This window comes from Emys orbicularis, chromosome 5 (assembly GCF_028017835.1).
Source record: "Emys orbicularis isolate rEmyOrb1 chromosome 5, rEmyOrb1.hap1, whole genome shotgun sequence".
Lineage (NCBI taxonomy): Eukaryota > Metazoa > Chordata > Testudines > Emydidae > Emys > Emys orbicularis.
In genome coordinates this window covers 144,690,310-144,714,469 of record NC_088687.1, presented here as the reverse complement: position 1 = coordinate 144,714,469, position 24,160 = coordinate 144,690,310, and the positions used below count along the sequence as shown (strand labels likewise).

Here is a 24,160-nt window from a genome sequence, read left to right as displayed (position 1 = left end):
TTTTGTGCCTTAGCCTTTCTGATTTTATCCCTATGTGCTTATCATAGGACTGGAAAGGACCTTGAGAGGTCATCTAGTCCAGTCCCCTGCACTCATGGCAGGACTAAGTATTATCTAGACCATCCCTGACAGGTGTTTGTCTAATCTATTCTTAAAAATCTCCAATGATGGTGATTCCACAACCTCCCTAAGTAATTTATTCCAGTGCTTAACCACCCTGACAATTAGGAAGTTTTTCCTAATATCCAACCTAAACCTCCCCCACTGCAACTTGAGACCATTACTCCTTGTTCTGTCATCTGGTACCACTGAGAACAATCTAGATCCATCCTCTTTGGAACCCCCTTTCAGGTAGTTGAAAGCAGCTATCAAATCCCCCCTCATTCTTCTCTTCTGCAGACTAAACAATCCCAGTTCCCTCAGCCTCTCCTCATAAGTCATGAGCTCCAGCCCCCTAATCATTTTTGCTGCCCTCTGCTGGACTCTTTCCAATTTTTCCACATCCTTCTTGTAGTGTGGGGCCCAAAACTGGACACACTACTCCAGATGAGGCCTCACCAATGTCCAATAGAGGGGCATGATCACGTCCCTCGATCTGCTGGCAATGCCCCTACTTATACAGCCCAAAATGCGTTTGCCTTCTTGGCAACAAGGGCACACTGTTGACTCATATCCAGCTTCTCGTCCACTGTAACCCCTAGGTCCTTTTCTGCAGAACTGCTGCCTAGCCATTCGGTCCCTAGTCTGTAACAGTGAATAGGATTCTTCCATCCTAATTGCAGGAGTCTGCACTTGTCCTTGTTGAACCTCATCAGATTTCTTTTCGCCCAAACCTGTAATTTGTCTAGGTCCCTCTGTATCCTATCCCTACCCTCCAGCATATCTACCACTCCTCCCAGTTTAGTGTCATCTGCAAACTTGCTGAGGGTGCAGTCCACACGATCCTCCAGATCATTAATGAAGATATTGAACAAAACCGGCCCCAGGACCGACCTTTGGGGCACTCCGCTTGATACCGGCTGCCAACTAGACATGGACCCTTTGATCACTACCCGTTGAGCCTGACGATCTAGCCAGCTTTCTATCCACCTCATAGTCCATTCCTCCAGCCCATACTTCTTTAACTTGCTGGCAAGAATACTGTGGGAGACAGTATCAAAAGCTTCCATGAGAAGCAAAAAGGCCAGAGAGGCCAGGCTCAAGCTTTTCCAGCTTGAGAAATCTATGCAGGCCTCTGCAGACCCTGGGAGACCTGATTCTCTTCCCACCTCAGCATTGGCAAGCTGGGACTAGGCCCCGAATCCTTCAGTTGCCCCCTCACATAAACCCCACTCATTTGCCACATCGGCAGAAAGAAGCATCACTCAAGGGAAAAGCTAGACACTAGTTGTCTTCTTTAACTTTGAGTAGGAGACACAAGAGCTCTTCTGAGGCCTCTTCCATAAAGAGCCACATGTCAGAGTCCTGCTCTAGTACCTCAGTGCCAAAGAAAGAGACAACACAATGGTTCCTTTGGACTCCAAGGATCATCCGTGAAGCGCTATCTGCAGCACCAAGCTTGATGCCAAAAGCCCAATACCAATAACCGTTTTCTCTGTGCCAACTGACGACATGGTACCGGGCACTTCGGTGCTTACCGTCCTGGCACCAATGCAATTCATGGTACCGGGTGACCTCTTTCTGGGCTTGGTACTGGGTTCTCTTCTGCTGAAGCACTTAAGGGAATCGCCACTAAATCCTCAGCTCCTCAGTCTCGTGCTGTGCCGGTACGGGTATTCTCAGGCCTGAAACCAAGAGTACCTGGCAGAATGGCTTCTCCCCTGGAGGAAGTTACTACTTGTCCTACTCTCCTGAACAGAGTGGAGGATCTTCCCATGTGCATGCCCCATCTCTCCCTTGGGTGGTACAGTGGGAAGCTGAGAGAGAATCTAGGAATGATTCTCACAAAAAGAGGTCAGGTTCACACAGGGAGTCCCCTGGCTGGCATCCACCCATGCATTCTCCCCAATGTCATCTTTATCAACCTTGGCCATATTGGTAACCACGGGGAGGAATGCCTATTCTGGGAAGCAGGTCTACTCCACTTCATATTGAATGTTGAAGAGGTGGCGCCCTGTTTCCTTCCTCTGTAACTGATGGGATGCTGGCAATGTTCATTCCCAATCTAACTCTCAAAATCTCTTTCCTTTTAAGGTGTGTGAGAAAGGAGCTTTCCCTCCTACATAGGAATTTCTTTCTCACAATTGATTTTCACTGTGTTCTGCTTTCAATATCATATTTTACCTAATTATTTATGGAATTCCTTTTGTTATTTCAGTTTACCTGACTGACAAGCTAAAGGGATTTCTAATTCAGTCATTATTACTGACATCTGTGGTAACCGGCGATTCTTAATGAGTTAAAAACATCTTTCAATGGGTCATTATTTTATGCATCACAGAAGACATCTGCAATAACAAAATACCTCTCCATAGTCACAGAACATAGCCGGATCATAAGCACCCCTTATCAGTTACCCCATCTTGTTTATTATACTTCTGTAGATATCTTTTGTTAGTTTTGAGAGGTCCTTTCCTGAACGTCTGGACTCTTAGACCGAGAGGTGCAGGGGATAATTAGGTACAGCCAATACTTAATTATATCAGAGGGGTAGTCGTGTTAGTCTGGATCTGTAAAAAGCGACAAAGAGTCCTGTGGCACCTTATAGAGTAACAGAAATATTGGAGCATAAGCTTTCTGATGCGTCTGACGAAGTGGGTATTCACCCACGAAAGCTTATGCTCCAATACTTCTGTTAGTCTATAAGGTGCCACAGGACTCTTTGTCGCTTTTTACTTAATTATATACATTCTAAAGTGCTAGTCACACACTAAGTTCAGTTTAGGAACCAACACTCTGAGCCCTTAGACTATAGGCACACTTTTGGCTAATACAGCAAGGATTCTGGGAGTATAATCAGTATACAAAGGACAATGAGAAAAATCATGAAAATGTTAATATTTACTAACAGTGGAAACACTGAACATTCCACTTTAGGTAATTCGGGAGAAGCAGCGCAAACTCCTGGACACGCATCACATGGCAAAACTGGAGAGCCTGATTGCTTATAAATGAGGTCCTGCTCAAACTCACCAAGGCAACCTGGCACCCCTCTGCTTTTATCCCAGCTATGTCCAAAAGAGTTGACAGGAGGTAGCAAGTACTTGCCAAAGAGTACTATCTGCATCTTGCTGCTAGGTCCCCCTTAGTACAAGCAGTCCAGGAGAGATTTAAGCTGTGCAGCGTCCTCTGAAGTCTACTCCTTATAAGAAGGTCCTAAAGAAATTAGACCTTTTTGGCTGGAAGGTCTATTCAACAGGAAATATAGAGATGAGGGTAGCCAACCACTGCTCCCAAAATATGACTCCTTAATTGGGATAGACTCTCCAAGTTGGTAGACAAACTACCAAAAGAACACCAAGAGGAGCTGAAGAGCCTCATTTCCGAAGGCCAACTCAGTGCCAGGACATCGCTTCAAGCTGTGCTGGACGTGTCTGATGTGGCAGCAAGAACTCTGCCCACTGCCATCTCAGTGAGGAGATCTTTGTGGCTTCAGGCATCTGGAATCCCTAAAGGTTCAAGTAACCACAGAGGACCTTCTGTTTTGAGGGCAGTGATTTATTCAGCAGCAGTGCAAACAAGGCACTTCACATGCTTAAAAATTCAAGAGAAACCCTGTACTCTTTGGTGCTGTCTGTTGCTACTTTGTATAGGTAGCAGCCTTTCTACAGACAAAAAGACCCTTGTCCCAGTACTACCCACAGCAAAGATCACCTGAGCCTCTGAGGAATGGGTAGAGATTTCACCGCAGGAGATCTTCTACCCTCTCCTCCTTGGCTGCCCCACAGTCTGGAGCATCAAGCATGCAAAACATTTGTTGCATATCTTGAGAGCCTGACTGGACCCTTCTCCCCTGCCCCTCCCCCTTTGGCAACTGCCTTTCATATTTTCAGGAAATCTGGGCTGGGATAAGTTTGGATTGGTGGGTCCTTGAGATAGTGAACGTCCAATTGCAGGCTGTTCTCCTGCTCCCACACCCCCTTCCTGTCTCTCCTCAGGGACCCTTCTCATGACTGTTGGAGCAGGAGGTAGACGTCGTCCTACAATTGGGAGCAGTAGAAGGAAGTGTCCCTAGAGTTCAGGGCAAGGGCTTCTTATTGATCACAAAATAGTAGGAATAGAAGAAAGGGGTGTGGAGACCTATCCTCGATCTTCAGAGTCTCAAACCCTTTGTCCATCATTTCAAATTCCAAACGGTTACTCTTGCTTCTGTAACCTCCTCTTTGGATCATCTTGACTGGTTTACAGCTCTTACCCTACAAGATGCCTATGTTTGCATTTCCATTCATCCAACTAACAGAAAATACCTGAGATTCCTAGTAGGATCATCACACTATCAATACAGAATCCTACCTTTGGGCAACTCCACATGTCTTCACCAAGGTCATGGCCACGGTGGAAGTTTATCTACATACCCCTGAATATGTAAACTGTAAACCAGAAGGCTCACACCTTTGGTGGGATTCAGGAACATGCTAGAACTGCAAGGGGGGACGACCCTAATTTTAGGATCTAAGCAATTGGGTCCTGTGTGTCTGCACTGTCGAGACATGTCAGACTTGCAATCTTCCCCTGGATGGCATGTGGAGAGGCCCAAAACCGGGGACAGTGTCTAAACTCTGCACAGGTCAGCAAGCTAAAAGCACATGGGATTCAGTGGCTGGGTCCCTCCAAAAGGCAAGCACAACTAGATCTCTGACAGAGGTCCCTCAGGAATATCAGGGGAAGGGCTTCTATTCCCTGTACTTTCTCAATCCCAATACCATGGATGGTCTCAGACCCATCCTGGAATGCAGGAGGCTAAACAAGTTCATCGGGATCTCAGAGTTAAGGATTCTCACCTTGGGAAATTATCATCCTCCTCTGTCACAAGGAGACTGGTACCCGGCTCTCAGCTTGACTCCTCTTTCCACGGGGCCATCAGGAAGATGTACTGTGGATAGCTAAAATTCTGAGTGGGACAGAGGCATTACCAGCACAAAGTACTTCCCTTTTGGCTGTCCATGGCTCCAAGGGCATCCACAAAGTACACATCTCAGACATCAGGGGATCCACGTCTTTCCCTACCTAGATGGCTGTCTGATAAAAGATGGGTCAGACTCCATAGCCCAAACTTGCCATTTGTTTTACAGGCTGGACCTGCAAATCAGGATCAGGCTTGACTTCTCCCAACTGTCTGAGAGTCATGTTCATTGGAGAGTGTTTGGATTCAATTAGGAAAAAGCTGTCTTACCCAGCAAGAGGGTCCTTCGGGCTCTTACCAGGCTGAAGACTGCTTGGACTCAGCTCAGGGGCGTGAGGCAAACTCACAGCCAAATCAGGGCTCCTCACTCAGCTGCTGTGGTTACTCAGCACTCAGGTATTAAGCAACAACCTATCACTGAGCAGAGCCTGGGTCAAATGAACCCAGGGTCAGGTATTTCCACAACCCCAGCAGAGCTGCAGATCCATCTGAGCAACAGCGCTACCTGGCCAAGAACCCTCCTGCTGCCTCGCAGTACACCAGACTCCAGTGATTCCCAGCCTGCTTCTGCCCCAGTTTGCCTGAGCCCTGTTCCAGCATTGTTCTTGCCCTGCACTAACCTCGCTCCAGCCTGGCCTCTACCTCCTGATCACCCCCCAAACCCTCGGACTCTGACTGCCCATTTTTGACCTTCAGCCCGTATCTGGACTCTGGCGCCGGTATCAGTTTGGTGTGTCTTTGGACTCTGACTACCCAGCTTCGACCTCTGGCCTGCACATGGACTCTGGCTACGATTTAGATTCTGGTTTGGCTATGACTCTGATCTCACTTTTGACCCTGGCCTGTACCAAGATCTCGATTCCAGGACCACCCTTGGCTCAGGCCCAACCCTACTCCTAGCTGCAGCCCATGCTCCAACCACTAGGCCTGATTATGGGAGGCAGCGCCTGACAGTGGGTCTTAGGAGAGCTATTAGCCAGGATGGGCAGGGATGCAAAACCATGCTCTGAAGTGTCCCTAGCCTCTGTTTGCCAAAAGCTGGGAGAGGGGGGATATGGGCTGGATCACTTGTTGATTACCTGTTCTGTTCATTCCCTCTGAGGCACCTGGTATTGGCCTCTGTTGGAGGACGGGATACTGGGATAGATGGGCCATATGTCTGACCCAGTATGGCCGTTCTTATGTTCACGTACATCATGCCTGTCTGTTCTAAGCCCATTAACACAACAGATGCCTCCAATCTGGACTAGAAAGTGCACGTCAATACCTCGAGATGCATGGATTATGGAACCAATGGGAAGCAAAACTCCACCTCAATGTGCTAGAGGTCAGAGCCATTTAATGGACCGTAACTCCTTTACCTTTGAGGCCGGGTACTGACAGCAATGCCACTATCTAAAAATCAGGGAGCGTCACACTCTCCATCTCTGTGCTCATAGGCCTTAAAGTTCTGGCCGTGGTGCCTTGTTCTTATTCACCAACTCTGCATCTGGCTGTGGAAAAGAATGCACAGAGGGACTCTGTCAGTAGGAAGATGTGGGACCAACATGAGTGGTCACTGAAGACTACAGTGGTGATACATTCATAGATTCCAAGGCCAGAAGGAGCTACTGAGATCCATCTAGTCAGATCTGCTGTATAACACAGGCTATAGCATTTCCCAACTATAATTCCTAGAGCATATTTTTTTAGAAAATCATCCAATCTTGATTTTTAAATACTCTGTGATGGAGAATCCAGCCTGACGCTTGATACATTGTTCCAATGGTTGGTTATTCTCACTGTTAATTAGCTCCTCATTCCCAGTCCTGAATTTGTCCAGCTTCAGTTTCCAGCCATTGGATTGTCTTAGACCTTTCTCGGCTAGATTGAAGTCCCCATCAAATATTTATTTTCCATGTAGATACTTATAGACTGTAATCAAGTCACCCCTTAAATTTCTCTTTTTAAGCTAAATAGATTGAGCTCTTTGAGCCTCTTACTATAGGCATGTTTTCTAATCCTTCTCATGGCTCTTCTCTGAATCCTCTCCAATTCCTAGTGATCAATGGCTCCATGTCTAGTTGGCAGCCGGTTTCAAGTGGAGTGCCCCAGGGGTCGGTCCTAGGGCCGGTTTTGTTCAATATCTTCATTAATGATCTGGAGGATGGTGTGGACTGCACTCTCAGCAAGTTTGCAGATGACACTAAACTGGGAGGAGTGGTAGATACGCTGGAGGGTAGGGACAGGATACAGAGGGACCTAGACAAATTACAGGATTGGGCCAAAAGAAACCTGATGAGGTTCAACAAGGACAAGTGCAGAGTCCTGCACTTAGGATGGAAGAATTCCATGCACTGTTACAGACTAGGGACCGAATGGCTAGGCAGCAGTTCTGCAGAAAAAGACCTAGGGGTTACAGTGGACGAGAAGCTGGATATGAGTCAACAGTGTGCCGTTGTTGCCAAGAAGGCTAACGGCATTCTGGGCTGTATAAGTAGGGGCATTGCCAGCAGATCGAGGGACGTGATCGTTCCCCTCTATTCGACATTGGTGAGGCCTCATCTGGAGTACTGTGTCCAGTTTTGGGCCCCACACTACAAGAAGGATGTGGAAAAATTGGAAAGAGTCCAGCGGAGGGCAACAAAAATGATTAGGGGGCTGAGCACATGACTTATAAGGAGAGGCTGAGGGAACTGGGATTGGTTAGTCTGCAGAAGAGAAGAATGAGGGGGGATTTGATAGCTGCTTTCAACTACCTGAAAAGGGGTTCCAAAGAGGATGGATCTAGACTGTTCTCAGTGGTACCTGATGATAGAACAAGGAGTAATGGTCTCAAGTTGCAGTGGGGGAGGTTTAGGTTGGATATTAGGAAAAACTTTTTCACTAGGAGGGTGGTGAAGCACTGGAATGGGTTACCTAGGGAGGTGGTGGAATCTCCTTCCTTAGAGGTTTTTAAGGTCAGGCTTGACAAAGCCCTGGCTGGGATGATTTAGTTGGGAATTGGTCCTGCTTTGAGCAGGGGGTTGGACTAGATGACCTCCTGAGGTCCCTTCCAACCCTGATATTCTATGATTCTATCAACATCCTTCTTGAATTGTGGACACCAGAACTGGACACAATATTGCAGCAGCAGTTGCACCAGTGCCAAATACAGAGGTAAAATAGCCTCTTTGTTTCTACTTGAGATTCCCCTGTTTACGTAATCCAGGATCACATTAGTTGTTTTGGCCACAATGTTGCACTGGGAGCTCATGTTCACCTGATTATCCACCATGACCCCCAAATCTTTTTCAGTCACTGCTTCCCAGGATAGAGTTCCCCATCCTGTAAGTAAGGCCGATCTTCTTTGTTCCTAGATGGATCCATTTACGTTTCATTGTGTTAAAATGTATATTGTTTGCTTGTGCCCAGCTTACCGATCACTCTGCGTCGGTGACTGTCCTTGGAACAGCAGACCGTGTCAGCCGGATGCTTTGGGAAGACCACGAGTGGTTTTTGAAACGAGTATAATCAGATTAATCTTCTTCATTTGGGGACTTACCCATATGGACGTATTTGCTACAAGAGCAAACAGAATGCCATCAGTTCTGTTTCAGAGCAGGTCACAGCCCCAGATCCCTTGCAGATGCGTTCCTCCTTCCCTGAGAGTTGAGTCTGACGTACGTTTTTCCCCAGTACCACTCGTTCCCAAGGTCATCCCATGTGATTCTGATTGCCCCAGCTTGACTGAGGCAACACTGGTTCTCTAACCTACAAAAATTCTCTTTTCAATGACCTCCAACGCTTCTCCCAGACAAAGGGCTGGTCCACACTAACCCCCCACTTCGAACTAAGATACGCAACTTCAGCTACGTTATTCACGTAGCTGAAGTCGAACTATCTTAGTTCGAACTTACCGTGAGTCCACACGCAGCAGGCAGGCTCCCCCGTCGACTCCGCGTACTCCTCTCGCGGAGCAGGAGTACCGGCGTCGACGGTGAGCACTTCCGGGATCGATTTATCGCGTCTAGACAAGATGCGATAAATCGATCCCAGAAGATCGATTGCTTACCGCCGGACCCGGAGGTAAGTATAGACGTACCCAAAGACACAGTATGCCTACATGACCGTCAAGTCCTTCACCCAAATCCCAACAGCGTCCACCTGATGGCTTGGCTGTTGGATGGCTGTGCAAAGTATTCTATAGAACAGCAGAAAAACATCTACTTTGAGTACTTATCTCTATAAGGGGAAGCATTTTGATCTGAGAGTCATAACTTCCCTCAGGAACAAGATTCTAAGTTGTCTTGGAATATCTCCTACATCTTAAGGAATGTGACTGTCTACTAGCTCACTAAAAGTACACTTAGCTGCAATCTTGGCTATCTACCCTCCTAACCAGGTGCAGTCAGTTTTCTCTAACTCCATGGAGGCTGGATTTTTAAAAAGAGATAAATAGAACTCATCCTCCTATCGGGGCTCTGGTTCCTCCTTGAGACTTGACCCTTGTATTATCTGCTCTGATAGGGCCTCCATTTGAGCCAATGGCAACCTGCTCTTTAGCCCACCCATTAGCAAATGTGTCCTTCCTGGTGGCTGTCATGTGGGCAAGAGAAGTGGGCAGAGCTGCAAGTCCTGATGGCAGGTCCCCCGTACCACATTCTATAAATACAAAGTCTCAATGAAACCACATCTGGAATTTCAAATGAAGGTGGTGTCCAGCTCCCACCATAACCAGGCAATCCATCTGCCTACCTTTTCCCCTGAGACGTGTATGCATAAGGATGAGGAGAGACTCCCTACACTAGATGTTTGTTGTGTCCTCTCTTTTTATATAGACCACATCTATTTACCATATATACTCGATCATAAGCCAGTTCGTTTATAAGCCGACACCCCCCCCCCAAGATGGATAAGTAAAAATGGAAAATTTTTATAACCCGTTCATAAGCTGACCCTATAATTCAGGGGTCAGCAAACTTTGGCTCCCGGGCCATCAGGATAAGCCGCTGGTTTGTTTACCGCGAGCGTCCGCAGGCACGGAGATAAACCTAAGTAAACAAAGTGTCCCGGCGCGCCAGCTGCTTACCCTGACGGCCCGGGACAGCAACTGGTGGGGAAATTTGGGGGGGGGGGGGGAGAAGCTGGGAGTCAGGGGAGTAACCCCTGTGACTACCCCCCACATGACCCCACCTCTAGCCCAGGACCCCCACACTCTCCCCATCCCATCCCTTCCCACCTTATTTGGGGAGGGCCAGGGGAGGATGTCTCTGACCTGGCTGGAGCTGCTCCGGCAGGCTGGGCAGCGCGGCCGCAGCCTGCTCCGGTGGGCCAGACCGGGCGGCACGGCCGCAGCATGTTCCAGCGGGCTGGGCCGGGCAGGGCAGCGTGGCCCAGCGTGCTCCGGCGTCTGGCCGGCGCGGCCACAGCCTGCTCTGGGGGGCGGGGCCGAGCGGCACGGCTGCAGCCTGCCAGCCCCGGAGCTGCAGCTGCTTCGGAGGCTGGTGGGGAGAGCAGCGTGGCCAGAAGCGGAGAGACTCTGGCCCCGCCTCTTCCCTTCTCTCTCTGCTGGCTGTGCTGCCTCTCCTTGCTCCCTCTGTTGGGGGGAGGGGCTGTGTCCCACCTCTCCCTCTCTATACCCGTTCATAAGCCGACCCCCGTCTCTGGTGCTTCCCTTTTTTACTAAAAAAATTCAGCTTATAAACAAGTATATACGGTATATCCCATCCAGGAAGGATAAAGGGTCAGGCAGTTTCAGCCCAGGAAATTTCTCGCTGGATAATCTCATGTTATGAGTAGGGTTGCCAATTTTGATTGGGCATATTCCTGGAGGTTTCATCATATTACATAATCTTTAATTACAGATTAATCTTTAATTCATGGAGACTCCAGGACAATCCTGGAGGGCTGGCAACCCTAGTTTATGAGCTAGCTAACACCTTATGTCCTCCAAGAGTGGCAGCGCATTCTACCACAGCCCAAGCAACTTGCCTGACTTTGTTGAGAGATGTACCTATAGACGGCCACCGAGAGCAGGTTCGGGCCCCGATGAAAAAATTTTTTCGGGCCCCCCAGCAAGGGCGGACCAGCTAAACAGGGCCAACGAGGTGGGGGGGGAAGCCGGGCCCTGGGCCCCCCTTCCGGACTGCCAGGCCCTGGTAATTTGTACCGGCTTCCCCCCCCCTCTCGTAGGCCCTGCCTATAGAGGACATCTGTAAAGCAGAGACATGGTCCTCGAGGCATATCTTTGTCAAGCATTATGTGATTATTGCAGCCTCCAGAGCTGACTTGACTTTGGGAGAGCAATGGTGCAATCCCTTTTCAAATTGACTCCAGGCCCCACCACCATGATGCACTGCTTGGGTGTCATCTACGTGGAATGGATGTGTGCAATCACATAAAGAAGAAAAATCTGTTACTTAACTGCATTGTGACTGTGTGAGAGCCCACAGCCTACCCTCCTTCCCCTCGTCCTTGGAGTCTATCTCATCATGATTCTGGTGTGAAGGAACTGAAAGGGGATCGGGGACTCCACCATTTATGCCCTTGGCCCATGGCATGGGGAGTAGGGTTGCTAACTTTCTAATTTTTGGAAACCAGACACACACACACACCCCGCCCCACCTCTTTTCCCCCTAGGCCCTGCCCCCTGTCCTGCCTCTTCCCCCATCACTCACTGCTCTCCCCCTTCCTGGTTGCTCAATCCTCTCCACCTCCCTCCCTCTCCCCAGCTGGGCTCCCTCTGTTCTGGGGCTGGGACAGGAGCTGCAGCCTGATGTGATGCAGGTAGGAGGCAGCCCCGGCTGAGTAGGGGCTGGTGCAGGTTGATGACCTGGTGCCTCCCCTCCCCTTCCTCCCCCGCCCACAGTAATCGGACTTTTGGTGTCTGGCCCCCTTTTTCACTGGACTTTCCAGTCGAAAACTGGACACCTGGCAACCCTAGTTAGGAGGTGCAGGCACATGCTGCGTCGTGAACTCTTTGGCTTGAGCACACTGGGTGCGCCCACACCGAAGGAGAAGAGAGACACAACACATCTTGAAGTACAACAACTACAATATAGGAAAATAACCATTTTATCAAACAAGACCAGGCCCGAGTTCTGCTGACAGTGCCACACTGTGATATGTAGGTCTGATACTTGGGAACCCCTGGATTTGACATGGGAAGCTGCTTTTTCCTGTGCCAGCTCTTCTGCATCTACTGTTATAATGCTTTATGGTGACACATCTGCCAGGAGAATTAGAGAGTCCCATCCTTTACTGCTGAGCCCTACTTACACAGCCTTCCCTGAAGGCAAATGGGTAATGGGCCCACACCCCAATTTCTTCCCTAATGTGGTTACTGATTTTCACTTGTCTTCCCCAAACCTTTCCCCTTCAATAGAGGTTAGCGTACACCCTGACACACGCATATGCATGACATTAAAAGTGCTCCTAACTGCTACCTAATGGAACAAAATCTTTTCATAATCCCCCAAGTAGAGTTAGGGGACAGGCTATTTCCTCATGATAGATAGATCCCACTGGGTCAAATCCTCTATAAGAACATGCTATGGGTTAGCAGATATCCCATCCCATTGCAACCAAGGTGTCTTATAAGGCTTGCCTTCTGTAATGTCCTCAGTGTAGAAATATGCAGAGCTCAATTCTTACCTTCATAGCATCACTTTTGCCCTAGCTTTGAGATCTGGTGCCTAGTTCAGGAGAGCAATTTTTCAGTCACTTATCTAAATATCTTCCTCATTCCCTGCTCTTTAGGGGTTTCTTACCACTCATGAGTGAATTTCCCCAAAGTGCATATCTACTGATAATGCCTATAACTGGATTCATAGAGTTTAAGGCCAGAAGGGGCCATTAGGTCACCTACTGTGACCTTCTGTATATCACAGGCCATTACATTCACTCAGTTACCCCTGTATTGTGTTTGACTAAGGCACACCTTCCAGAAAGGCATCCGGTACTGATCTGAAAACATCAAGAGCTGGAGAATTCACCACTTCCCATGATACTTTGGTCCAATGGCTAATCTCTCTTTGGTTTTTTTAATTGTCCCTAACTTCTGATTTGAATTATCTTCCTCCAGCATCTAGACATTGAGTCTTGTTATGCTTTTCTCTGCTAGATTAAAGAGCCCTTTAGTACCTGGCATTTTTCCTCCATGATGGTATTTATACGCTGTAATCAAGTCACCTCTAAATCTTCTTTTTGATATGCTAAATAGAAACTTGAGAGGTTGTGTGGGCCACCCTCCTTATTTAACTTCACACAAGTCATTCCATGGTGCCACTCAAAGTCTGAGGATTCTCCCCTGACAATCTGCTCAAAGCTTCTCTTACAGCTAATTAACCTCCCTTTCTGTTTCTCCTTCAGGGACGGCGGGCAGGTCTCAGCTGTCTGTGCCTACAGCATTCGGGACATCCAGAAAGCCATGAATGGCCGTTTCAAGGAATTTAAACATGACTGTGACAAGTGGACAAGTGTCATGGGTGGGGATGTCCCTGAGCCACGGCCAGGCGCAGTAAGTGATGAGAACCGTGCTGGCTACTGGACAGATACAGATCTGTTCTTTTTTTCTTTTTCATGAACAGGGCTGTGGACCTTCAGGCTTTGGCCTAGAACACTGCGTGGGGAGGTGAGGGAGGTGTTGACTAACATATGCTGCCTAGTATATATACGTATCGTATTAATAATATGTACCACATCATTCATACACATATCTACCTATCTATCTATCTCAGTATGCAGTAAGCACAAATATTATAGCAGTTATATAGCCTAAATTGGCCTATAATTTTTATATAACCCTGATAACTTATGCTAAGTGTCCCGTAACCTTTGCATTCACTAAAATAAGTTTTGGCTTAAGCAAATAAAAAAGCTGTCAAAATTGATACAGATGAGTGCTTTACCATAGGAGCAAAAAGAAAATTACTCTCACAGGCCTGTACTGGAATGTCCCAAAGGAAGAGGACATAACAAATAATTGTTCTACCCTAGTACAAAACTAGAAGGTGGCGTCATACCCTTTGGTACCTAAAATGCATGTGTACAGAATAAAGCGATAAGGGTTACATCATGGTTTAAAAAAAAAAAAAGGTAAAAACCTAATTGGTTAAATTTAGTTTCAAATAACGTACACAATACCTTTTACTTGTAAACAGGTAGGGTATAAAAATGGCTTTAGAGTGTAACTTAGGGAGTCCACTTTCAACATAAACAGACAAGAACAAGGAGTAATGGTCTCAAGTTGCAGTGGGGGAGGTTTAGGTTGGATATTAGGAAAAACTTTTTCACTAGGAGGGTGGTGAAGCACTGGAATGGGTTACCTAGGGAGGTGATGGAATCTCCTTCCTTAGAGGTTTTTAAGGTCAGGCTTGACAAAGCTCTGGCTGGGATGATTTAGTTGGGGATTGCTCCTGCTTTGAGCAGGGGGTTGGACTAGATGACCTCCTGAGGCCCCTTTCAACCCTGATATTCTATGATTCTGTGATTCTATAAAGTAAATGTAACAACACTGCATGAGGTGTCTTCCTGGAGACTGGTATTGTATAAAACAGGAGTGGGCAAACTACGGCCTGTGGGCCCATCTGGCCTGTCAGACCATTTAATCCGGCCCTCAGCTCCCGCTGGGGAGCAGGATCAGAGGTTTGCCCTGCTCCGGCACTCCAGACAGGGTGCAGTGTCGGGGGGTTTGCTCCGCTCCGCGCGGCTCCTAGGAAGCAGCCGGCATGAGCCCATTCTGTCTCCTACGTAGTACGCGGAGACGTGGCCAGGCGGTTCTGCACACTGCGCCGTCTGCCGGCGCCAACCCCACAGCTCCCATTGGCTGCGGTTCCCGGCCAATGGCAGCTGCATGGGTGGCGCCTGTGAGGGGGAAGCTTGCAGAGCCATCTGGCCACGCCTCGGAGCCAGAGGGGGGACATGTTTTTGGTAAACGCCGCCCGAAGCCTGCACCCCTGAGCCCCAATCCCCTGCCACGGCCCTGATTCCCCTCCCGCCCTCGATCCCAGCCCAGAGTCTCCTCTTGTACCCCAAACCCCACCTCAGAGCCCGTACCCCCAGCCAGAGCCCTCACCACCCCCGTGCCCCAACAGCCTGCCCCAGCCCTGATCCCCCTCCCACCCTCCAAACCCCTTGGTCCCAGCCTGGAGCCCCCTCCTGCACCCCAAACCCCTCATCCCCAGAGCCTAACCCACCGCACTCCAGCCTGGAGCTCCCTCCCGCACCCTGAACTCCTCGTTTCTGGCTCCCCCCCAGAGCCCGCACTCCCAGATGGAGCCCTCACCCCCTCTCGCACCCCTACCCCCAATTTTGTGAGCATTCATGGCCTGCCATACAATTTCCATACCCCGATGTGGCCCTCAGGCCAAAAAGTTTGCCCACCCTGGTATAAAACCTTTTTTCCTGTACTATATTATAATGGCTTATAGCAATAAACCTAACTAGCATTGGTTATTTGGTCTCTTAAGTATATTTCATAACAAACCAAAGTGTGGTCAAGCAATTAACCCTGCCCAATTTATCAATAAATTGGCGCGCCGAGCCAGGAGCCATCCAGCCAAAACATCAGTCAAACCAAGCAGTGTTGGGTCGCATCCTAACTGCTCAGAAGGGGTAACATTGAATGAGAGGTGGGACGCTAGTGTTTGTTAATCTCATGTACACTTGTGCAGGCCAGCAAGCGCTGTGCTCAATCCTGCAATTCCAGGACGCACAAAAGTTGCTACTGTAACATCTTATAAAAAAAAAGTGCTACTATGGCAGAATGCCTCTTTAAAAAAATAACTGATTTTATCAGAAGTGCCTAATAAAGCACTCAAGGCAAAACACCAATACTTCAAAAATTCCTGGGCAAAAAACCATACTTTAAAAATATATAAAAATTAATTACAAGTAAAACTTTCTAGGCAAAATGCACAAATACAGCAAAGGCTAAAATGGCAAAATGCCGAAGCCCCAAAATTAGCAATTATAATGGCCAAAAATAACTGATTGTCTGTGAGAGGGCAGATTTAATCTGGGGAGGATTTGTTGTAGGCAGAGATGGCAGTGGTGTCTAATGCTTCTCATTATATCCACTTTCTCAGGTGCTTAGTTAAGCTATTAACCATCTCCCTAGTCAGCCATTAGCCTGTAGATACCTTTGTGACCTGTTTGTAAGGGCAGCTAAGTAGTCCCTCTATTGCTCTGAGATGTGCCTGAATGAGCCATTGTGGGGTTAGCCCCAGTCCCCAGTGGAATTTGCTGAAACACAAGGTGATTTGCTACTGTGTGTGTATGAAACCCCATATGCAGGCTGTATGCACCATACTTTGTATTCAGAAGATCGTGAGGGTGCTGAAGGAGTGGAATTACCAATTTCTGACTAGGAGACAACATCCAGTCCAGGTGTTCTGCTGCCCAGGTCATTTGAACATGTCTTCCTGTTTTTTACCCACAGTGCATTACCAAGAGCATGAAGCTGGCTGGCTTTGGCTCCTCGCTGGCGCTGCCTGACCGTGTTCTGACATTTGTCCGAGATCATCCTCTCATGGACCAGGTTGTTCACCCGCTGGAAATGGGGCCCGTGCTGGTCAAGCTGGACACACAGTACCTCAGAATTGCAGTACATCGTGTCAGAAGCGTCTCTGGGCAGGAATATGATGTGCTGTACCTGGGGACCGGTGAGGGAGATGGCAGCACTGGGTGGGGACAGGAATGGACAGGCACAGGAAAAGAATGGGCACAGGTTGGGAGGGTATGGCTGTAAATCGGGTGCAGTCACCTGGGGGCAGCCACGTGGAGTGGAGAGATGATTTATTATTTGTATTGTAGCTCTTGGGAGCATAGTCATGGACCTGGACCCCATGGTGCTAGGCACTGTACAAATGCAGAACAAACAAAAGTCCCTGCCCCAAGGAGCTTACAGTCTAAGAATAACACAAGAGATGGATACAGACAGACTGAGGGGGGAGTACCAAGAAACAGAGACAATATTGGTCAGCATGGTAGGAAGTGGGCTCAGCACACTAGCACCATTGTCAACTTTTTTCTAGACTTCACAGCAAAGGAGGGTTTTGAAGGAAGATAATGAGTTAGTTTGGGGGCTGTTTACTGGGATCATCTCCCAAGTGGGGGGGGGGCAGGAGGGGAGAAAGCACAAAATGGTTGTTTGAAAATGTAACAAGTGGGCGATGGAAGCTGGCATGATGGTCTGACTCGGGGCAGGAGTCAGCATTTCAGTAGTTAATGAGAGCTGATAGGTAGGGTGGGAATAGGTTGCAAAAGGGCTTGAAAGTAAAAACAAGGGCATATGTCTGAAGTGACAGAAAAGGGGGAACCAGTGGAGGTATGTGGGGAGGGGCTGGCATGGTCAAAGCAATGGGCTAGGAAAACAATATTTGCAGCAGCATTCTGAATGGTGTGCGTTGGGCAAGACTGCATTTGTCGAGGCCAGGGAGAAGGATGTTCAGTAATGGAGACGTGCGAGAACCAGAGCCCAGATGAGAATTTTAGCCATGTGGGTGGGCAGGAGAGGCCATATGTTAGAGACATTATGTAGAAAGAATCTGCAAGACATAGACATGGTATGACCTCTCTCTAGGTCCTCACATCCAGAGTCAAAGGTGACCTCTGCGTTACGGGACTGAGTGACAGGCAGATGCTGATGTTGTCCACAGTGATGGAGAGAGGAGGTGTCAGGGAGGGCTTGAGATGCAGGCTGGGGGTCAGCTATCTGAGGTGAGAGCAAGAATGGCCACCCCCTGGCATGGAAGCTGAGGCCCTTTTGGAAAGGGACAGTTGTGGAGCTTGTTTCTGCTGCTGTGGCACCAGATGGTGGTGCTGATCTAATCTCTTCCCCTGCTCTGGCCTTCCCTTTGCAGAGGATGGACATTTGCACAAAGCAGTGAAGATTGCCCAAAAAGCTGTCATTATTGAGGATCTGACACTGTTCCCAGAGCCCCAGCCAATTCAGAACCTGCAGCTCTACCAGGTGAGGGAACAAGCCCCTGGGTGCCTGGAGCTAGCGCTGGCTAGGCTGGCATGTTCCAAGCACTGATGGACACGTGGTATTTGAAAAGGAAACTGACACGTACAGGGTGGGAAAATGTGGGTCTGGTGGATCAAATCCAAAAAGTGGCTGCCTGGCCCCAGCCTTCCTTATCCCTGTTTCACTGGTAAATGAGGTTTACTGGGTTCCATTGCTCCCTGTTGGTGAGGGTAATAGATTCCTCCCTTACCCAGACACCCCTGGTTATCTGCCTGAGTGCTTGTACTGTGCTCAGCACCATGGCAACTGTACATCTTACAGGTTATATATTAAAAGTTCCATGGAATCTTGTTTCTCTTCCCCTTGCCCCTGTCGGCTGGTTGCTGTATGAACAGTGGTCACGTGAGTTTAATATGTGGTCCTGGCAGCACTGAGATTTGTGCTGGGAGTGACTTCCGCAGCTGTGGGCTACTGGCCACAAAAGTGCTATCCTTACGCTCATGGGCCTTCCCTTTGTGGCTGGCGGCTCCAGCGGTATATAGGTGTCATGGTGTTGTCCAGGGCAGCGAAAGAGTTTCTCAGGTACCTTGGGCCAACTTCCTGATCCCAGACTCAGTGTGAGGTGGGGAGACAGGTCAGCTGCATTGGCCCTGTCTGCAGTTCCTTTCTCAGGTCCTTGCAGGTATACAGGCTCTTCCTCTAGTCTCCATTCGCTCACAGGGAGCGTTTTGTTCAGCTGTGAGTGGACATTACCCACAATACATTAGACTTCTCTGCCCTAATGACCACACCCTTAATCTTTTCACCTCATTGTCAGGAGACTTCAGTTCTCTGTATCTGGGTCATAGATTGCTCTTCTGAGAGTTACCATATGGATGGATCCATGCTTGGCACTGAACTGGAGCTCTTAGAAGAGCAGTTTCTGTTGGGCTGGGCACGTGCTCCTTTGTGAATCCAAATCTTTAGTTCAAGAGATGTGGCTGTGACCCCGTCCAGCTCCTTTCTTGCTGCTGCAGTGCAGCATGCCATAGTCTGGTGGAGGTGCTAGCATTGAGGTGGCTCTGCTGTGTCTCCCTTGGGAGTCCCTGTTTGAGGATGTCTTCCTATTCATTGTGCAGTTTGCTGAGTCACAGCTTTCGCACCAGTCTCACTTCCCCCTTCACCCATCCCTAGAGAGACAACTCCCACTCAAAATGTTGTTCAAGTGGCTGGCTATATCTTCCACTTGTTGTATTGCACTCCTCCTCACACCAGAGAGGAGGAGTGTCCCATTGGCTGATCCCTGCCTGATTTGTGAAGGAGGTGATAGGAAACTGCACAAAGTGGGAGGAATGCAAAGATCTATGCAGGAGAGGCACCCAGAGGCTCATGGGATTATAGAGCCTGCATGCATGATGGTCAAAGGGACCCTTCTAGGGGCCCAGATTTAGTCTCTCAGACTGCATGGAGATTTTTCAAAGCACAATGTGGGCAGTGCTTGGTCTTTGAAAATCTACTATCAGCACTGAGCGCCTGGTGCCTCGGCCTTAGGGGACCTTGCTGCTGTGATGCTGTACTCCCTGTTTCTAAACGTCACTGCTTCCCCATTGCACTCTGCCACCAAGGCTGCTCAAGGTACTTCAGCAAGGGGTGCATGGTGTTGACGGGGATGGCATAATGACTGCACCAGCCCGTCAAATGATAGAAAAGCCTCAGAAATCAATGGGGTGGGGAGGGAACTGGTCACTGGGGTGTAAGTGATTCCCAGATGTACAGATTTCAAGGGCAGAAAGGATCTCTGCTCATGTAATCTGACCTCCTGTGTAGCACTGGCCAGAAAACCTCACCCAGTAATTCCTGCATCCAGCTCATAATTTCTGTCTGAGCTAGAGTAGATCCTGTGGAGAGCCAGGCCTTGATCTAAAGACTCCAAGTGATGGAGAATGCACCACATCCCTCAGTCAGTTGTTCCAGTGGTTAATTCCCCTTACTGTTAAACAAAATATTTGCCCCTTATTTCTACTCTGAGTTTATCTAGCTTCATCTTCTGGCCCCTGGACCATGTCGAAGGAAACTTGCCCTTTATTTGTTACATAGAGCAGCCTGAGTATTTGGTTATTAGAGAAGTTATCAACCTCTGCATGTCACATCCATCCATTGTATTCATGGAGTAGGGAAGTGTCCTATGTTCTGTCCTTGGACCCCTGAGGAGGACAGTGCAGTTCCCCCCACTGACGGAAAATTCCACCTGATCTAGAAGTTCACGTACCCTGTGTGACATAACAAGACGTACATACACCCTGCTTGCTGCGCCACTGTGATGTTCCCCTGGTGTTATCTGGACCGGTGATCTGCTAGGTCACTCCAATCCTTGACTCTGGGAGCCAGCCTTACCCTGCTCTGCTGTGAAAACCTCCACTCCTGGGTTATTCCCATACAGCCTCTAGCATGTAAGCTGCTCCCAGCTACATGAGTGAGCACTTTTGGCCAGCCGCTGCTTGGATTGTGCAATCGATTGTGGATTGTGCAGCTAGCCAATATCTCCGGTCCCAGACACAACCCTAGGAACCTCCGTCTTGCAGTGTCCAAGGGGAGTTTCTGACATGCTTCAAACCAAATGCACTGCTTCAGGTAGAATAAACAAACACATTCATTAACTACAAAAGATAGATTTTAAGTGATTCTAAGTCAAAGCACAAGAAGTCAGATTTGGTCAAATGAAATAAAAGCAAAACACATTCTAAGCTGATCTTAACACTTTCAGTGCCCTTACAAACTTAGATGCGTCTAACCACAGGCTGGCTGGTTGCCCTTCAACCAGGCTCTCCTCTTTGATCAGCGCTTCAGTCGCTTGGTGGTGGTGTCTGTAGATGGAGGTGGAAAAGAGAGAGAGCATGGCAAACATCTCTCCCTTTTATCATGTCCTTTCTTCCCTCTTGGCTTTGCCCCCCCCCCCTTTCAGAGTCAGATGAGCATTACCTCATCGCAGTCCCAAACTGACCAAGGGAAGGGGGGTGACTCACTTGAGAGTCCAACAGATCCTTTGTTGCTGCCTAGGCCAGTGTCCTTTGTTCCTGTGAGGCTGGGCTGGGTTTGTCCCATACATGCCCTGATGAGGTGTGAACTGCCTCTCTGCTCCTGGAGAGTTTTGCCTGGGCTTGTTTTAAGCCATGAGGACACATTTTCAGCCTCATAACTATATACATGAAATTACAACCTATAACATTATTGTAACAACAATGCTCAGTGCATCATGAACCTTCTGAAGACACCCGGCATGACACACTTTGCATTGGATACCACACAATCATATAATGAGGATTAACATGGGAGTGCAGGGTGTTCCCCTGGGGTACAGAGCATCACACTCTGTAGGTCACATCATTTCAAAGCCCCCTAGGCAAAGAGGCAGCAAACTTGCTGATGCCAGTCACATCCCTCAGAGGACCCAGAGGCAAAGAAGAATGCTGTGCTGACCCTGTCTAGGATGTAGAGGAGCCTCTCTCCTGCTCCCCTTTAAAGTCATGAGGTGCTGGATGGCTTCAGGGATGAGCTTGCATCTCTGTGAGGACCTTGTTACGGGAGGGTGAGAGGTACCTATCACTTAGACTTTGCCCTGTTGTCCTCCCTTGGAGTGCTCATTGGGCAACTTGGGCACAAACAACCCCCGACTTTGAAAATCTGGGTGCTCAGTTCCCACCTCAGCCCATCTATTGTGCCCAAGATACTCTTTGTACATAGCCAAACTTTGCAAATGTTGGTTTTCACCTTCTGTTCTCTCTCGCTACCTTTGTAGAGCTGGTTGTATGTAGGGTCCTCTACTGAAGTGACTCAGGTCAACACAACAGACTGTGAGCGATACAAGAGCTGCATCGAGTGTGTCCTGGGCAGAGACCCCTCTTGTGCCTGGAGCAGAGAGCTGGCTGCTTGTATACGCCACCAGGGACAAAGCGGGTAAGTGACTTGCCTCCATTTCCTATTGTCACCAAAGGACCCATGAAAAATAAAACCTCGACCTTGAGGGATTGCTGCCACCGCCGATTGCCTATAGCCTGGATGGTGACATCTTTTCCCTGAAATCTGACCTCTGCAAATCGCCTGTCCCCACCTCTGCAACATTGCCATTTGCAACACCTGCGACTTTAAGATCCCCATCGTGAGTCCCATCTCCTCTGTCCAGGGCCATTTCAGCTTCCTGCCCTCTGGCCTCCCTGAGCTCCATCCCTTCTAATGCCAACTTGTCCAGAATGCTGCTTCCCACCTTCACTTATCACTTCACTCCACCCCCTTCACTCTGCCAGTGATACCAGCCTAGATACCCTATTTGTCTGCTTCTCCCATAGCCCTCTAAATTCTTTCTTCCACACCATCACAATGCATGGAACCTGAAAGGATCTGTAAGGTCTGTACCCTCTCCTTAATCAAAGCCCTATCTGCCTACAAGAATAGAGCCAAAACTGACTGTCAGTCTGAAGTGGCTAATGAATGTGGGTGCCAACCGCAGGGCAGACTGTTACAAACCAGGGCACAAACCGCAAACTGGTAGAGTGATCAATAATTAGAGTTCACCAACCAACAATCAAGTGTGAATTCCTCAGGCACTATAACAGACTTAACGTGGAGTCAGACAGCCCCCTTGGGCACTCCATCTGTCTTGCAACAAAGCATGCCTTTGTGATAGATGGTCTGTTACACCAAAAATCACAGCGATATTCAGGTTACTCCCAGTCACTTACCCCAGGTCAATTGTACCTTAGATCTCTTACCAAAGACAACACTTGTAGCCAATCCTATATTAAACTAACTGAAGGTTTATTAACTAGGAAAAGGAAATCTGGCTGGTAGAAGAATAGGCATCTTCAGTATTTCCTTGTCTGGACTGGAGGTGTCCAGCAGACTTACAATAATGGAATACAAATTGGCCTGACCACACCCCGTGTACCTCTCCTCGTCACCTTATCGAAGGACTAGTTCAGATGTATCCTGTGTTGTATAAATTAGAAGGGACTTTAAAAGTGTCCTGTATCAGAGTGGTAGCTGTGTTAGTCTGTATCCACAAAAACAACGAGGAGTCCGGTGGCACCTTAAAGACTAACAGATTTATTTGGGCATAAGCTTTCGTGGGTAAAAAACTCACTTCTTCAGATGCATGGAGCCTCGTTTTTTTTAAAGGTGTTCTAGGGATGTTAAATCATATAATATTACAGTTCTTCTTTAAGTGGCCTCTGCATATTCACACTTATGGTATATAGCAGCCCTGCCATCAAGCTGCAGAATTTTTCTAATAAACAGTGTCCATTGGGGCCTCTTATCTCTTCCCCCATGGAGGGAGGGATAGCTCAGTGGTTTGAGCATTGGCCTGCTAAACCCAGGGTTGTGAGTTCAAGCCTTGAGGGGGCCACTTAGGGATCTGGGGCAAAATCACTACTTGGTCCTGCTAGTGAAGGCAGGGGGCTGGACTCGATGACCTTTCAAGGTCCCTTCCAGTTCTAGGAGATAGGATATCTCCATTATTTATAATTTATACTGGGGTGTTAGAGGAGTGTCCCCAGCCACTCTCCAATTCATTTTTAATCACCAAAGGTGCAGCAAGCTTAGCTCACATGCAGTGTCCTCAACTTTTCCCTTGTCGCTTTCTCTTTTGATTCTGCCTTTGGGGGCCATTTCCATTTTAGATAGATAGAGTAACAGTGCAAATTTCTTCAGTTTGAAATGAGCACCAGGCACCGGTGGGCTGTCTCAAAGCCCCCTACTGATGAAGGAGGTTCCTCAAGCCCAATTGGCAGTGTGTAAGTCCAGCAACTACTTTTGACATCTGCTAGCCTTAAGTGACTCTGTGCTCAGTGTGGAGAAGGTGGGAATTGTAATATTTTTATGAGCAATGTGTGACTCAGTTTATCCACTCATTTTGTGCTGCTGCCCACTGGGGCTGAAGGAGATAAAATTCTCCTCTGGGACAAAGAGAATAAGAGCTAGGTGGTGGAGGCAAGCATAGATGAAGGAACTATCAAGGAATCTCAGCATATGAATGGAGACAAGGGGAGCACCTGACAGCCAAGAAAGAGGTGGAAACAGCAGGGCTGCAACTTGGAATAGTGGCAGGAGGTTTCAAATGACTGTGTTAAGAACTGGTCAGATAGACCCACAAGGAGACAGAGGGCCATAGACAAAGACAAGGTGGATTCCAG

General features: G+C 48.4%; 1 protein-coding gene across 1 annotated transcript in view; it reads left to right on the top strand.

Moving 5' to 3' along the window:
- Positions 1-24,160, top strand: part of SEMA4F (ssemaphorin 4F) — a 171,476-nt gene that overhangs the window by 128,344 nt on the left and 18,972 nt on the right. The window contains exons 9-12 of the mRNA XM_065405477.1: positions 13,394-13,541; positions 16,464-16,686; positions 17,887-17,996; positions 21,769-21,926. Of these exons, the coding sequence (XP_065261549.1) occupies positions 13,394-13,541; positions 16,464-16,686; positions 17,887-17,996; positions 21,769-21,926 (639 nt within the window). The remainder of the gene's footprint in view (positions 1-13,393; positions 13,542-16,463; positions 16,687-17,886; positions 17,997-21,768; positions 21,927-24,160) is intronic.